The sequence below is a fragment of the Nannobrachium achirus genome (assembly GCF_963921795.1).
Source record: "Nannobrachium achirus genome assembly, chromosome: 15".
NCBI lineage: Eukaryota > Metazoa > Chordata > Actinopteri > Myctophiformes > Myctophidae > Nannobrachium > Nannobrachium achirus.
Window position 1 is genome coordinate 18371224 of NC_137822.1, and position 15473 is coordinate 18386696.

The following is a 15473-nucleotide window of genomic DNA, read 5'->3' on the forward strand; positions in this document are numbered from 1 at the left end:
AGTGTCAAGTGTCTGTGAGCCTTTTGACTTAAAGGAAATCCCACAGTCTTAAGTGACCAATGTGGGAAATCCCCAACAGTGACCAGTACGACCCCCATAGGGAGAAAATTATGTCTAGAACATGGATATACCTTACAATGACTCATGACATAATTAACTTTAACAGAGATGGTGATACCCTTTTGGAGGCAATTGTTTCCGAAATAAAGCTGCTCTGTCCGTGCAGGCCGCGTAGTGACGTAGCAGCTGTATCACATCATTCATTCATTCTTGGATTGTATTTGTAGACAACTACTATAATGCTTAGCAATGGTCACTTGCAGCACGGAGTGACCATGTATCTTTGAATTTATATTTCTGTAGTGTGTTATTTAGAAGTTCTAATGTAATACTTATTAATACGTATAAGGCTAAAAATGAAAAGACCTTCAAAAGAAGGGACTGCACACTCCTCTGGTCTGACTTTGCTTTTATTGCACAACGCGTTTCGCTTCTGCTTCCTCAGGTCAGATGCACCTGAGGATGCAAATGTTACGCCCCAGGATAATGGATGTGGGGGATATTTTGATTATCGCGGTGATATCGTAAATTGCGATTTTCTTTGGGTCACAATAATCGTGACATGACATTTTCATATCGTCCCATCCCTAATTATAAGTTGTGTTAGTTAGGCCTTTTCTCATTTAACGACTTGGACATCCACCCTTCCCCATGAGCTGAATGGGTTAGTAGCAGTTGTCACTGGACATCTGTGATGGGGGGGTGTGGGATGGGGTGCGCTCCCTCTCCTTGCATCAATGAGCCTGTTGAACAGAAAAGATCACTATACAGGCAATGACACACTTCACTGATCATTCCAGAAGGGGGGGAGAAAAAGAACGCTCAGCATTCAATTCCATTCCTATTTAAGGCTGACACACTTCCAGTGTGCTTTGTCTACCTCAGCTGCCCAGTAAAAGACTCACCTCGACTTGTGGGTCTGTGGAATAATATCTAAGATGATTTTGACAGCTGCCATTTTGATGATTGCCATTGCCTACTCTGAGTCAGGTAACAAGTACAATGGTTTGATCTGATCATTTTTGCAAACTCAACACAAGTGAGTGAACAAATGACGTAACATGACAATGATCTTTATCCACTAATTCAATTTAAATGCCATTTCAGAAGACTTCTGCTATAATGGGAGCCATTGTGGTAAGTAACTAACTTTTAAATACTGCCTCGTAGGGCATTAACGAAAAAGTCGAAGTTGAAAAAAGTTGAAAAATAAATAATACTTTCTATTGTGAAAATAGCAGATCTACATGCTCACAATGCCTCGCGTCGCGAGGCGTTGTGAGCATGTAGATCGGCTATTTTCACAATTTCTGCCTATATATTTGACAATTTGGACAATGTTTAATTTGCCATTTTAGAGGTATTAAAAAGTCCTTAAATTGGCACTTTAGAAATGCGAAGATACCCTCTATACACTTAAACTGTATGTTGGTTTGTTTACAGTTGAGTGAGAAAACAATGTTTCATATTAAGTTGATCATCTGGGGACCCCCCAAAATAATTTGGGGGTTGTGTGTGATGTGATGACGTCAGTCGACTTGCAAATATCACAAGTCGTTAATGCCCTACTGCCTCGTTTCCTCTTCAAAATGTGTGTGGCTCTAACAGATATAGCCATGCAGAAGATACCTACTAGCACTTATAAACATTTTGTGGAGGTTGAACAACTAAATGAACAAAAGACATAAACCTTCACATCTGTTTTTCAATGCATTCTATATACAGAAATACATCAGGATATATAATACACACACACACTCATATGTCATAACACAGTATTCAGAATATATACAAAGAGCATGTTTTGCCATATCTTAAGGTCCTTATGCATGGGGAGATATCTTTCCATCCTGCCACCCCTTGCTTGAAGAGCATCACTCTCCCATCAACCTGGACTCTCAGATGACTAGAGATGACTCGCTGGACGTGTTGCATCTGGAGGGATTTGATACGGCCCAGACCGGTCACTGGACGCTTAGAAACAATGGACACTCTGGTAAGCTAAATTAATGCTGTGCCAACACTGTTTAATGCTGTGTGTGTGTGTGTGTGTGTGTGTGTGTGTGTGTGTGTGTGTGTGCGTGTGCGTGTGCGTGTGCGTGCGTGTGCGAGTGTGCATGCTTGTGAGTGTGCATGCTTGTGAGTGTGAGTGTGACTTAGTGTGTGGCATGTGCGTGTGTGTGTACTTGTAGGCTATATACCTACTATAATTGTAATAATTGTGTAGAGAAATAGACATTTGTGAGGAAATCTTTCTTGGAGTTGTGACCAAAAAACTGAAAAAAAGGTATAGAAAAGAAAAACGTTTCAGGCTTGATTGGTTGTGGGCTGCTGTCGCACTCCAAAATAGCTGATCTTCAAGCTCACAACATGCAGTACTATATGACACATTGGGAGTTGTAGATCGTCTGTTTTGGGTGAGCATCTGACGTGCAATTAAACTTAGGGAGGGTTACAAAGAGAACAAAATAGTAGAAATGGCATTTATAGTGTGTGTGTGTGTGTGTGTGTGTGTGTGTGTGTGTGTGTGTGTGTGTGTGTGTGTGTGTGTGTGTGTGTGTGTGTGTGTGTGTGTGTGTGTGTGTGTGTGTGTGTGTGTGTGTGTGTGTGTGTGTGTGTGTGTGTGTGTGCGTGCGATGTGTACGTGTGTCCATCAGTGGTTTTGGAGGTTGGCAGTGGCATGTCAGTAAGTGGTGGAGGTCTGCCTGGAGTGTATCACACCGTCCAGCTGCATTTCCACTGGGGAAGCCCGTCCACTAACGGCTCAGAGCACACTGTGGACAGACACAGATACCCAATGGAGGTACGGTATGGTTTATGGGAGGTGGGGGATTACCCTCTACACCAGTGGTTCTCAAACTTCTACATTTCAAAGTCTCCCCTTGACTCTGACATTGTACAAATGTACACTGTCAGAGTTACAGACTTGTATGGGTCCATTTAGACCCCCCTAAAGGAACCCCCACAGAGTCCCTGGAATCCACTTTGAGAAGCACTGCTCTACACCACTGGTTCCCAAACACTGGGTCGGGACCCATTTTATGGGTTTCGGACACATTTTCATGGGTCCCTTTACTTTTTTGCTTCCTACATATTGTTTTTCATTATTATTATATTTTCTTTTTTTTTAATGTTTTATGTTTTCATGAATTAAAAAACGAATTCAAAGATTTGTATCCGTAATTTTATCAAAGATATCAAAGATAAATCAAAGAAATTCCATGAATTAGAAAACAAATGAAAATTGTTGATCTACAAGCTCGCAACGTGGCACGAAGCGGCGCGTTGTGAGCTTGTGGATCTGCTGTTTCACTGGTTTGGGTGATCTCTCTTTTGGGTCTCGGCCTGAAAAGTTTGGGAACCACTGCTCTACACAGCCACCACCAGAGGTGCTTTTTATTGATCGACAAAGCCTTTTGAAAGCTACAGATGTAACCCAGACTTCGCTGTTACCTATGCCTCTAATTGTCCCTGGCAGATGCATATAGTCAACATGAAGGCCATTCATCCCAATTTGTCAGCTGCCCTAGAGGACCCAACTGGCCTTGCAGTTCTTGGATTCTTTGTTGATGTAAGTTGAAATCTTTTTCATCTAACCACCTGATGCATTGTGAGCTTGCAGATATAATAGATATACTATTCTTGAAAATGTTTTGAACATATTTGCCTATAATGCCATGCCCAGAACATAATTAAAGTTGCTAAATTATTTACTAACTAACCCTTTGACAGTTTAAACTCATTCTGTATACACATCTTTCCACTTTTCTTGCAGCTTGTTTATACAGAGAATTCACACTTTGGACACATAGCCCGAAAACTTTCTTCTGTTGCTTACAAAGGTCAGAAGAAGAAACACAAATGCTTCTGGTTTATTGCGTATGTGTAACCGTTCGGGTTTTATTGCTTATGTGTAACTTAGGCTTTTTGTTTTTGTACCCTTTTCACAAGGTCAAGCAACTTCGATCAAGCCATTTCCACTGATTGGCCTTTTGCCTGAGCATAATATGACGCAGTATTACCGTTATCATGGCAGCCTGACCATTCCACCTTGTTCTCAAGTGGTCTTGTGGACCATCTATGAAGTACCCACATACATCTCATGGTCACAGGTGGGTGATCTATTCAAGGGACTAATCAAGACATTGCCTTAACAACTTAAGCCCTATTTTATCAATTTGTTGTTCGGTCTGCTAGTTTGTAGAACTATTTTCTAATTATGTTCCCCCCCAAGATTAAAATTTGTGAAGAATTTAGAAAATGGTTGAACATTATTGGAAATGGACACCTATGTTGACATGCCCAAAAATATTGACGGCAAGGGTGCTCGGATGGCGCAGGGATAAAGTACCTGCCCAACATCTTGGGGTCTAGGGGATTGATCCACGGTGCATCCGGCTTGGGAGAGAATAGGAGGGAAGCCGGGCAGTTGTCACCGAACATACTCGTACAGACTAGGGCAGTGCCTGTCAGCAGGGAATGTTGAGGGGAAGGAGTAGGATGAAGGCTCTAGTCTAGGTCCTCCAGTTGGGGGACATACATACTGTACATACAGTATAATATACTGTGTGCAACTGAAAGTGTTTAATTTTGAAGAATGGTGAGCAAACATTAATATGAGTTTTAAAGTAAACTCCCCTAGATTATATATTTATATATGCAGCTATCGTTAAATTCCTGCCCCTTTCAGAAGCAATGCTGAATGCACATTTTTCTGTGGGGATGGAATGTCGTAAAATCTCCATCTGCGCACATTCATTTACTGTAGATGTTTGGAGAAGAGAATAATCAAAATAAATAAATTGTAGTACGACTGGAGAAACAGAAAAAAAAAACATGTATGGACGATTTTCATGCAGCGTTTGTCTCCTAAATAGATTTTTCAATGTAACTAACTTTATAAAATGTCTCCCCTGGGCCCTCAGTTCCACCTCTAATAAACAGTCTCAGAATGATTTGATTAGATATTGTAGAACTGGGTTTCATCTTTTTCTATCCTAAGAACATGTTCTTTATTTCTTCAGTTTGACCAGTTTGCCTCTGGAATATTCGCCACAGAGGAGGATGCAGAGGAATCGACTCCACTGCAGAACAACTTCCGACATGTCCATCCCACATTCAGTCGCATTGTCTACGCATCCAAAGATGCCAAACTCCTCACCGGCGGCACAGCTAGTCAATTCTGTAGTTTAGCTTTATCATTAATTATAGTTCAAATAGCTTTGATGAGAGAATTCTTATGTGGGCTTTAGCGTTATTATGAGTTTATTAAATCCTTCTAAGTCGGCCACAAATATTTTAAAAGAAAATGACACCAGAGATAGTGTAAGACAAGTGATATGTTTTTGTAAAACAACAACAAAGTATTAATCTCTATGTTAATTGCTACAATATAGTTTGTGTTCAGTAACAGGGCTCTCCTAATCTCTCCACATATTTAATACTAAATGGATTTTGTACAAAAATACTAAATACTAATTGTATCCAGTCAGGACTCCAGGAGAGAGGACCCCACAAAGATAATTTATCAGCTTATTTTTCCTGTGTCCTGTGGGAGTTCTCTCTCCTGACTGGGATAAAATTGATATCTCGACTGGGAGACCTCTGCTACCGAACAAACACTATAGCAGTGGTTCTCAAATAGTCTGATAAAATTAAGGCAGAGGTTGGACACAATTGTATTATTTAGTTTTTCAACTGATTCTGTTAGGAAATTAGGTCTGCTAGCCAGGATAAAAAATCTACCATGATCTGCTCACTGCAAATACCCACAGTGGCCAAATCAAGTTGGGCTCCCATCGACTTTCTATACAGGAGTAAAATACCCAGAAAAAGAATCTGCTTTAAGTAGGATGTGAGGGGTCTAACTAGGGGTTTGTCATGATGCTGAATCCATTGCAAGCATTTGTTTTGCACAAAAAACATTCATTGGCCCCAGAAAACGCCAACAAAAGATGTTTTTTTTGATGACTCATCACTTTTCATCACTAAACCATCATTTTCTGGGGCCATTTTTAGCCCAAGGAATGTTTTTTGTGCAAAACAAATGCTTGCAATGGATTCAGCATCACGACAAACCCCTAGTTAGACCCCTCACATCCTACTTAAAGCTGATTTATTTTCTGGGTATTTTCCTCCTGTATAGAAAGTCGATGGGAGCCCAACTTGATTTGGCCACTGTGGGTATTTGCAGTGAGCAGATCATGGTAGATTTTTTATCCTGGCTAGTAGACCTAATTTCCTAACAGAATCAGTTGAAGAACTAAATAATACAATTTTGTCCAACCTGAGTGTATTTTTTCCCTAGATTTACTAGACTAAAAGTGGGTGCTGTGATGAGATCCAGGGGTGCCTCAGAATACTTTGATAATATTTGGGATTTATCAATATCACTTCAGTTTAACCATATATACTTGGTAAAACGGACCCGGGTTGCCCTGTAGCCTACTTTTGTTGCAATCTTTTTCAGCCTACAGTCTCTTCACAAAAAATAGCAGATAGAAGTACAAGTTTGTAATATTTTTGGTGAATGTTCCCCCAGAATAGGGATGCTGGGGTTTAAGTGGTTAAACACCAAGTATAAGAGTTATTTTCAATCTGTTCGATAATGGAAACAGATACTGTCTCAAGTTGTCCTCGTGACATAGCCTACTGTAATGTAAGGTATACTGTAATAATAATAAAAGTGTAAATCAGGGGTGCCGTAGATGAAAAGGTTTGAGAACCACTGCACTATAGCATTGATTATTATCAGAATATATACACTGTAGCTATCTAACACTTGTTTTAACAAACAAAATAAAGGGAACCCACCAGCACTTTGATTCACTTATTGTTTATGTGTGTTTGTATCACTCAGTCTTTGATCCAATTTTCTGCTTTGCTTTGCTGTGGAGAGAATGCTGTCCATGTTGTCCGGTCAAACAGTAGACACACACAGTAGTTCATATAAAGTCTGAGGGACTGGTGCAAATGTCTTTTCTAATGACATGAAACACGACCAAATTTATATTTGAACAAATCTGATTTTGAAGTCATCTTGCTAACCCCATTTTGTCACTGACCCATATATTTTACTGTATTTGCATTTGGTAAAGAGTGTAGAAATAGAGTTCATCTCATTTCAGTTCATTGTTAAACTACATCCGACAACAAATTTGTGATTGTATCATATTATATTATAGCAAGGAAGGATGGCTTACAATAGATCAAATCTGGATGGCCCAAACAAAGACACTCCGTGTACACTGTAAAATCGTCAGTGCTAATTTAACTGTACAGTGAAATGAACACTGAGGGTTTTAGTGTGGCGATACGTGCACTCCTAATGAGAGGCATCAGCTGAGAGCCCATAGGCCTACTGTCCATACAGCTTATTCATCCTTACCCCCCCAACCCCCCTACTTGTGGTTATACCATCCTCCTCCTGTCACTGGCTCTGGGTGTAGAAGCCACATAGAGGCCACTCTGTCACCGTCCCTCCAGAGTTTGTGACTGTACAAGTCCAACATTGTGGGACAGAGGTCACTCTCAGGGGCGTCAATTGGGTATGGCAGGGGTATGCAGCTGCCATAGTTACCCTGGGTCCAGGGGGGAAAATAAAAGTTAGTTCTAAATATAAATCGATGAATGTCTCTTTGTCTATCTGTGCTGGTTATTATGTTGTTAAATTACAGTAAAATAACTACAAATGCAAAATCTAACAATGGTCACTTTACTTTTTCATCCTCCACACTTGTATTCTCCCCATTTTGACAGCATGGTAGGCTATATTTTATTCTCCCCATCTTGACAGAATGGTATATCCCAGGTTCCGCAGGTCAGCTGCACAGGTGCAATGCATTATTGTTAATTGTGGCACGTTTACTAACATGCCAAGTTTAGCTCTATAGCTCTATGAGTTTAGCTGCACTTGAACAACCATTCCAGGCTGCCATATCCAGCCCAAGAAACCGTAGAAACGGGGGAAAATAAAATGTAGGCCTACTTCTTAAAATAAATGTATCATGCCTGTTGCTAAGGTATGGCAACATGACTGGTGTCTTGCACGCGCGCGAAGACACCAGTCATGTTGCCATACCTTAGCTTTTCGCCACTGGTCACTCTGTAGCGTGAGAGAAGTAGGTTGTGAAAGACATGTACAATATGGTGTCCACTTTTAGGGGGAAATGCTTTGAGAACAAAAAACAAGTATTAAAAGTCCCCTTGCTTTTGTGCTTTGGTTAGACATCTATCACACAGTATTGGCAGAAGAATTTGGGAGAACTGCAGCATCGTCTCCATGTCACATTGCACCGCAGTGCCAAAGAAGGGGCAAAACTACAGCAATAAAATACAAATAAATTACGAACAGGTGACAGCTTGCATCTCGGCTTTCGAGAGGTGTCGATCCAGAATGTGGAATAGCTGTGTCTTGGCTGTCGGAAGTTGTCCGAATACTGAAACCAGGATACTGACGCCAGGATACTGACACGAGAATACTGACACAATACTGACACCAGGACACATATTCCCAATATGTATTTAAAATATCGCCCATCTCTGCGCACTGCCAACTGTTATCATGTATAAAAATGACTTGAATGATGTGAAAACATGACTTGATTGTTGGTGAGACTGACAGTTGGACATTATTCAGCAGTCTTTTCATTTGTGGTCACATCAGCCGGGAACAGGACCAATAATCAGGACTGAGGATTACTTAGTTCAAGCATGTGTGTCCACAGTAAGCTGAATTATAAAAAGTATGAATGGAGTTTCTAATTGAGCGTTTTTTTTTTTTTTTTTTTTTTTTTTTTTTAAAGTACCAAATTATTCCATTGACCTCCATTATAATTTTCTGAACTTTTATAGGAGTATATTTCTAAAACTGTAAAGCATTTCAAAGATTCATGTTCAGGCAAATGTGTCCACAATCTCCACATTATGGTGAACATTTTAAAGTTTGAATGGGGTTTTTAGGTGTAGTAAGTAACTAGTAAGACGTGGCGTGCCAATGTTTGTGCCATTGCCATTGCCAATGCATTGAGCTCTTAAAGTTAAAAAGGTAAAAAAAACTACAAATTATTTCAAAGTAAAAATCTCAAGTATAAATGTCCACAGAAATGTGGAATTTTAAAATTGGGAATCAAGTTTGAAGGCAAGGTGCCTTAAAGATTGATGTTCAGGTTCAGGTTTCTTTCACCATTTGCATTAAACGTTTCATTAAAATGCAACGGAATTTCTTGTTCACAAGCCACACACAAAAATAAAACAATTAAAGTTAATTAACACATAAAGTCAGATCACTAGACCACTATACCACCTGTCAGCAGGGTTGCCAACAGAGGACTGTCAGAATCCAGGAGATTTCTATTTTTTGTAAATAATCATCTACATATTATTTATTATATGTCACAGTCACAGCCCCTTTGACCCAAGACTACCTGGCTGCAGACACTAGGGTCCTGTTGATGTCCACGGGAGACAGGAACATCAACAAGTGGCAGGAAGTGACCTCACACCTCTTTCTTGCTCTACCCCATGGAGGTTAAGTTTAGGGTTAGGGGTAGAGTTGGGTTGTCTAAAAGATAAAGTTTAGGGTTAGGGGTAGAGTTGGGTTGTCTAAAAGATAAAAGATAACATGTACACATAGCGACAATGCGGCTCAAAGGGACTGTAGTGCCTTGGACTGCAAGGCAGAGACGTCACGTGACCTCCACAAGCGGCATGAAGTCACTTGACACTGTGAGGTCACTTCCTGCCACTTGTTGATGTTCCTGTCTCCCGTGATTGACCTGGCCTGTAGGGCCTGTGGTGTCCATATGGTGTTCTCCCTGTATGTGTGCTTCTTCCACAGAGCCTATGGGTGTCGGCCAATGAGCTTGATGATTAGGTGCATTTGGAGCACCTGGCCAGTACTCCCTGGAGCCCTACATAATACTGGGTGGCAAGCCAGTCTCTCTCTCCCTGTCCAGACGACAGCACCCCTTTTGTTTGCTTTCCCTTATGTTTGAGTTTGCACACTCTACAACACCCCACACTACACCTACCACACATCCATGCATTGCTGACACTACTGATTACTGAACTACACATCTGTTATGTGCCTGCACATATGCACACCTCACTATACAGCATGATGACCATATTTGTTCACTAATGATTATTTGTCCTCTGGTTTAGTGTCCACCCTGACTGGCTGTCTCTGATCTGCTCTGCTGCTGTTTCTATGCATGGCTATTGGCTAGACATTCAACCTGCAACTCAACTGATGATTGGCTTGGTTTCTCTGCCCTGTGTCAGCTGCTCTCCATCTGTGATTAGGGCCTAGGCTAGAGTGTTTGTCAGCTCCCATGAGTCCCCCAGCACCCCAACAGCGAACACCCAACATGTGGTTCCTTAAGTTTTCCTGTATTTGTTAAGTTCTGATGGGTTGGTCGTAAGTATTATTTGGTTGTTTTTCCTGATCATAGTTTAGCTTTTTACTTTGTTTTGGTAGTTTATGGGAGCTGTGGTGGGTCGACGGCCACATAGTGGCTGGCCCACCCAGCTCCCCTCTTTTGTTAGTGGCCAGCCCATCCTTTTCTTTTGTTTGGTTAGGATTTTTGTTAGGTCTTACAGTAGTTTGTTACACTTGTGTTTCTTTGCAACATATTCCACTATTTGGTGTGTAACAATAAAAGCACTTGAATTATGCACCAGCTTTTATGTAAAATAAAGATTCAATGCTTTTTGAGACCTGACTTTGTCCGTTTATTATGTTATAGACCTTGGTATTTGAGCCATATTTAAAGGGTCGTAACAGCCCAAACTCTTGAAAGTATTACTTAAACATTTTGTTAATAAATTATTTTTACATTTAAAACCACTACCACGTGTCCTCAATTTGTCATGGCCCCACAGGCTGGGCTGTGACACATACACATTTAATGATATATTTAATAATTCAGTATAATTCAGTTAATTGAGAAACTTTATAAACTTTAAAGTTTCTAAATGTTTTTTAATAGTGTGATGATACTTGCCTATTGTAGCACTTTGGGATTGTCACGAATGTGAAGTGCATTATAAATATAAATATTGTTAGCCTTTTTTAATGTAACTGTCTAAAGTGATAGGCAAAACAAGAAAAACTTGTGGCTGAAACTGCTATAGTTTTGATCATCTGAAACTAAGAAATCCATATGACAAAAAGGGTATGAATTTTAATGACATTACTTGGGCTAAAATGAAAATGATTGCTTTAAAGTGCTTTCAAGTGTAAATGCAGGTGCAGACTCAGTAAAAGTACAAATGTTCAAACAGATGGTTTTAAACAATAACCTGGAATAGAACTCAGTTGTGTCAAAATGAACCCTGATCATCAGGGGGTGATCTAGTAGATTCAGTCATTCTATCAGGGGTAGAGGTGTTTGCAGTGGATTTTCATCTTTTGACCTGTCATCTCTTTAAATATAACCTCCAAATTCCTATTAGTGTGAAAGGCCTGGTGGTGCAAGAGTAAAGCAGATGCCTCACAACCTGAAGGCTGAGGGTTTGAATCTTGATCAGGGAATGTCTTCATTTTTCTTGTTTTTAAGGCGATGAGGGCGGAGAGAGCCCAGCTCCCTCTTCACGCCCACTTTTAGGTCCGGTGGAAGAGGGAGGAGTTTGCAGCTGCCACACCTCCAGGGGGAGGAGCTTTAGAAATGTACATATTAAGTTAAATTATTTTTATTCAACATTTCGCTTTAATTTATTGGTTTTTTCCCTTTATGTTAGTAATTTTTGTGGATCAAGTTTTTTTTTTTTTATTATATATTTGAGATCTGTCCCATGAGCAGTTTTATTGTTTCACTTTTTGTTGGGATATTTGAGTTCATTGTAGCGCACTTTTGGGTTGGTTTGTTTGCTTTTGATGTTATTTTGAGTTTTGAGATTTTTCAGTTTTGTTTGGGGTTTGAACCTGGAACCTTTGATTTATTAACCTTGGTTTTAACCATTGAGCCATACTGACATGGATGATAGAATGGCGGAGGTAATATTTAACCCAATTTTTAGAATTTAGATGGACAGTGAAAATATCCAGTGGGGAATTGAACTCCTCACTCATGGTTTGTTAAACCTGCAATCATCTCTTGAGCCACACTGGCATGGATGATACAATGGCGAAGGTAATATTTAACCCAACTTTTAGAATTTAGATGGACAGTGAAAACATCCAGTGGGGAATTGAATTCCTCACCTTTGGTTGGTTAAACCCGTGTTTATCTCTTGAGCCACACTGGCATGGATAACATAATGGCAGAGGTAATATTTAACCCAACTTTTAGAATTTAGATGGACAGTGAAAATATCCAACGGGGAATTGAACTCCTCACTCTTGGTTTGTTAAACCTGTGACTGTCTCTTGAGCCATGCTGACATTGATTGATTGATTGATTGATTGAAGGCTTTATTAGAAGTTTGCATAGGAAAATGTACAGATTCATGACGGTACAGTTCACTGGTACAAGGTCTACTAAAAGGAGATCCATGAAAAGACTAAGCTTATTTCAACAGGAAACCATTTAAGTATCTCATATAACATTGAATGACAGACAAATAGAACACAGTACTATGCAGTAGATATGTAAAGAAAAAAAGAAAACAGTAGGTCTATACAATCAGTAAGTACAGTATATACAATATATACAAGGAAGGGGCAGGTAAGTCTAAACAATCAGTATGTACATGGATGATACAATGGCGAAGGTAATACTTAACCCAACTTTTAGAATTTAGATGGACAGCGAAAATATCAAGTGGGGAATTGAACTCCTCACCTTTGGTGTGTTAAACCTGTGTTCATCTCTTGAGCCACATTGACATAAAGTACTTCAGAGAACGTACTACTTAACCCACGGTGGGTTCTTCAGGCTTCAGTATTATGTTGATCATGGCCAGTAATAATGTCAGTATCATGTCCAGTATCATGTCAGTAATAATTATGGTCAGTATCATGGCCAGTATCATTTAAGTTATTATATCAGGGGTAGAGGTGTTTGCAGTGGATTTTAATTTTCTGACCTGTCACCTCTCATTTCAACTTTAAGTATAACCTCCAAGATTGCATTAGTGTGCATAGCCTGGTGGTGCATGAGTGTAGTAGATGTCTCACGACCTGAAGGTTGAGTGTTTGAGTCTTGATCAGGGTATGTCTTCATTTTCTGTGTTTTTAAGGCGACAGGGGCGGAGACAGCCCAGCTCCCTCCTCACACCCTCTTTTAGGCCCGGTCGGTGGAAGAGGGAGAAGCTTTAGAAACGTATATATCAAGTTAAATTGTTTGTTCAACATAGTCTTTATTGGGGTTTTTTATATATCAAGTTAAATTGTTTGTTCAACATTGTCTTTATTGGGGTTTTTTATATTATTATGTTAGTGTTTTACCCAGCAGTTTTGTGGTATTTTTCAGTTTATATGTGACTGTCATTGATTTTTCCCATTACCATTTTATTTGATAATTGTTTTGTTGAGACATTTGAATTTCATTGTAGTGCACTTTCAGCTTGATTTACCAGCTATCTCGTGGGTTGAGATATTTCAGTTTCGTTTGAGGGGTTTGAACCTGGAACCTTTGATTTGTAAACCTTGGATTTAACCTTTGAGCCACGCTGGCATGGATTGCTCAATGGCGAACGTAATACTTAACCCAACTATTAGAATTTAGATGGACAGCAAAAATATCCTGTGGGAGATTTGAACTCCCTGCTTCAGTGAAAAAGTGAAAGATGATATTCATCCAGATTTTGGACTCCAGAGATCTTAAAGTTGTGTGTCTGTCAGCCTCTGTGATTATCCGACAAAACACACTGTCAAGGGGGGCTGAGAATTGAACCTCTGACTTCCCGAACTCAAGGCAGTTACTCTATTCATTGAGCTGCAATGAGACAGACATTTACAAGCCATTGTCAAGTAAAATCTGATCAATACAAATTTGGCCGCAGACCACTATCTGAAAACATCTAGTGCCAGGAGCTCCTATAAGAAAGATTTGTATTAAAAGATAAAAAATGTAAGATGTTGGAGACAAATAATCAAGCTGGGGAATCAAACCTGTGACTCCCAATACGCCCAACACCATGCAATGACCCTCAAGCACCACTAGAGATCACTATAGACACCAGACCATATCACCAAATCTCCCGTTATCATGATGCGCTTTGTGTTGAGTCAGGCAGAGTTAATCTGGCACAAAATATGCTGATCCCCCTATAAAGCTGATAGAAATAAAACCTACAGATCGGGTCAGGGGAGGGTAAGGCTGGGCGAGGTTTGCTTTGTGTTTTCCCGGGGGAAAGCGAATGTCGCTTCTCTCCTCCAACCCTCCGAGCGGCGGTCACACGTGGCTAAATTGTGCATTTTTGTTCAACTTCTACAGGTGTGACCGCCGCTCGGAGGGTCGGAGGAGAGAAGCGACATTCGCTTCCCCCGGCTCCACCCATTACGCCCTGACAGCCAGTCAGCGCTGCTCAGACGCAGAAATGTTTGGGACTGACTTTTTTCTGCTAAAAAACGTCTCGATTCCCATTGAAAAAAAACATTGGCAGAATTCTGGATTTTTACTTGTAACAGAGTTTTTACTGCAGTATTGATAGCCTACTTTTACTTCACTGGAGTATTTTACATGTTTGGAGTTAGTAGGATAATAGTATACAGTCATACAGTAATCTAGTGATAGCAGTCACAGACTGCATTATCAGTCCAGCACGGCGATGTCGCCTTACAATGCTTTCTGTGCTGCTATATTGAAGTTTTTCTGCTGGTCTTTAAAGTAAAGACTAAAGTGGGAATTGAACCCATGACTTAGTTCAGCATCTTAACTCATTGAGCCACTTGATGCTTAGCTCAAGCCATAATGGTCTTTTTCTTATTAGAGGAACAACAAACAACGTTACAAAAGAAAAGAAAATAAGCCATTTAACAGCATGTTTGTCTATGGTTTGTTTTTGCTGTTGCTTGTCTGGATGTTTGAATGTCATGATTATATTCTACGCTGAATGAATTGGTGCTTTTCTCATCAGCCAGGCAGCAACCTGCGAGCTGCCTTGGAGCCTTGTCAGAAACACATAGTATAGCTCTCGTCTTATTGATGTGTTATTTCTATTATTCTAGCCTTGGAAAAAAAGTAAATATTAAATATCTCCAAAACTACAAAACAAAACAGAGAGGGCGCTGTTTCCCCTCATTCAATTCAATTCAATTCAAAGGAGCTTTGTTGGCATCATTCAGTGACTGAAGCTTTCTGCCATCTAGCTAGCTCATTAGTGACCTGGCTCCCTCTGGCGGCCAGACTGGCGGCTGCATCTAATTCAGAAACGAGAATAATCGCCTACCACTGTTATTTGTTTTATAATCTCACTACTGAGGAAAGGTAACTCATAGTAATAAATGCCACACAATAGAAATACTC

General features: G+C 40.1%; 1 protein-coding gene across 1 annotated transcript; it reads left to right on the forward strand.

Annotated features, from left to right (window-relative positions):
* Positions 1–998: 998 nt before the first annotated feature.
* Positions 999–14515, forward strand: car15 (carbonic anhydrase 15; the record flags this gene model as incomplete). The annotated part of the gene is made up of 8 exons (XM_080743454.1): positions 999–1050; positions 1880–2056; positions 2718–2863; positions 3539–3631; positions 3836–3902; positions 4012–4172; positions 5085–5244; positions 14442–14515. 8 exons carry the CDS (start codon positions 999–1001, stop codon positions 14513–14515), a joined length of 930 nt encoding a protein of 309 aa, XP_080599580.1.
* Positions 14516–15473: the final 958 nt, after the last annotated feature.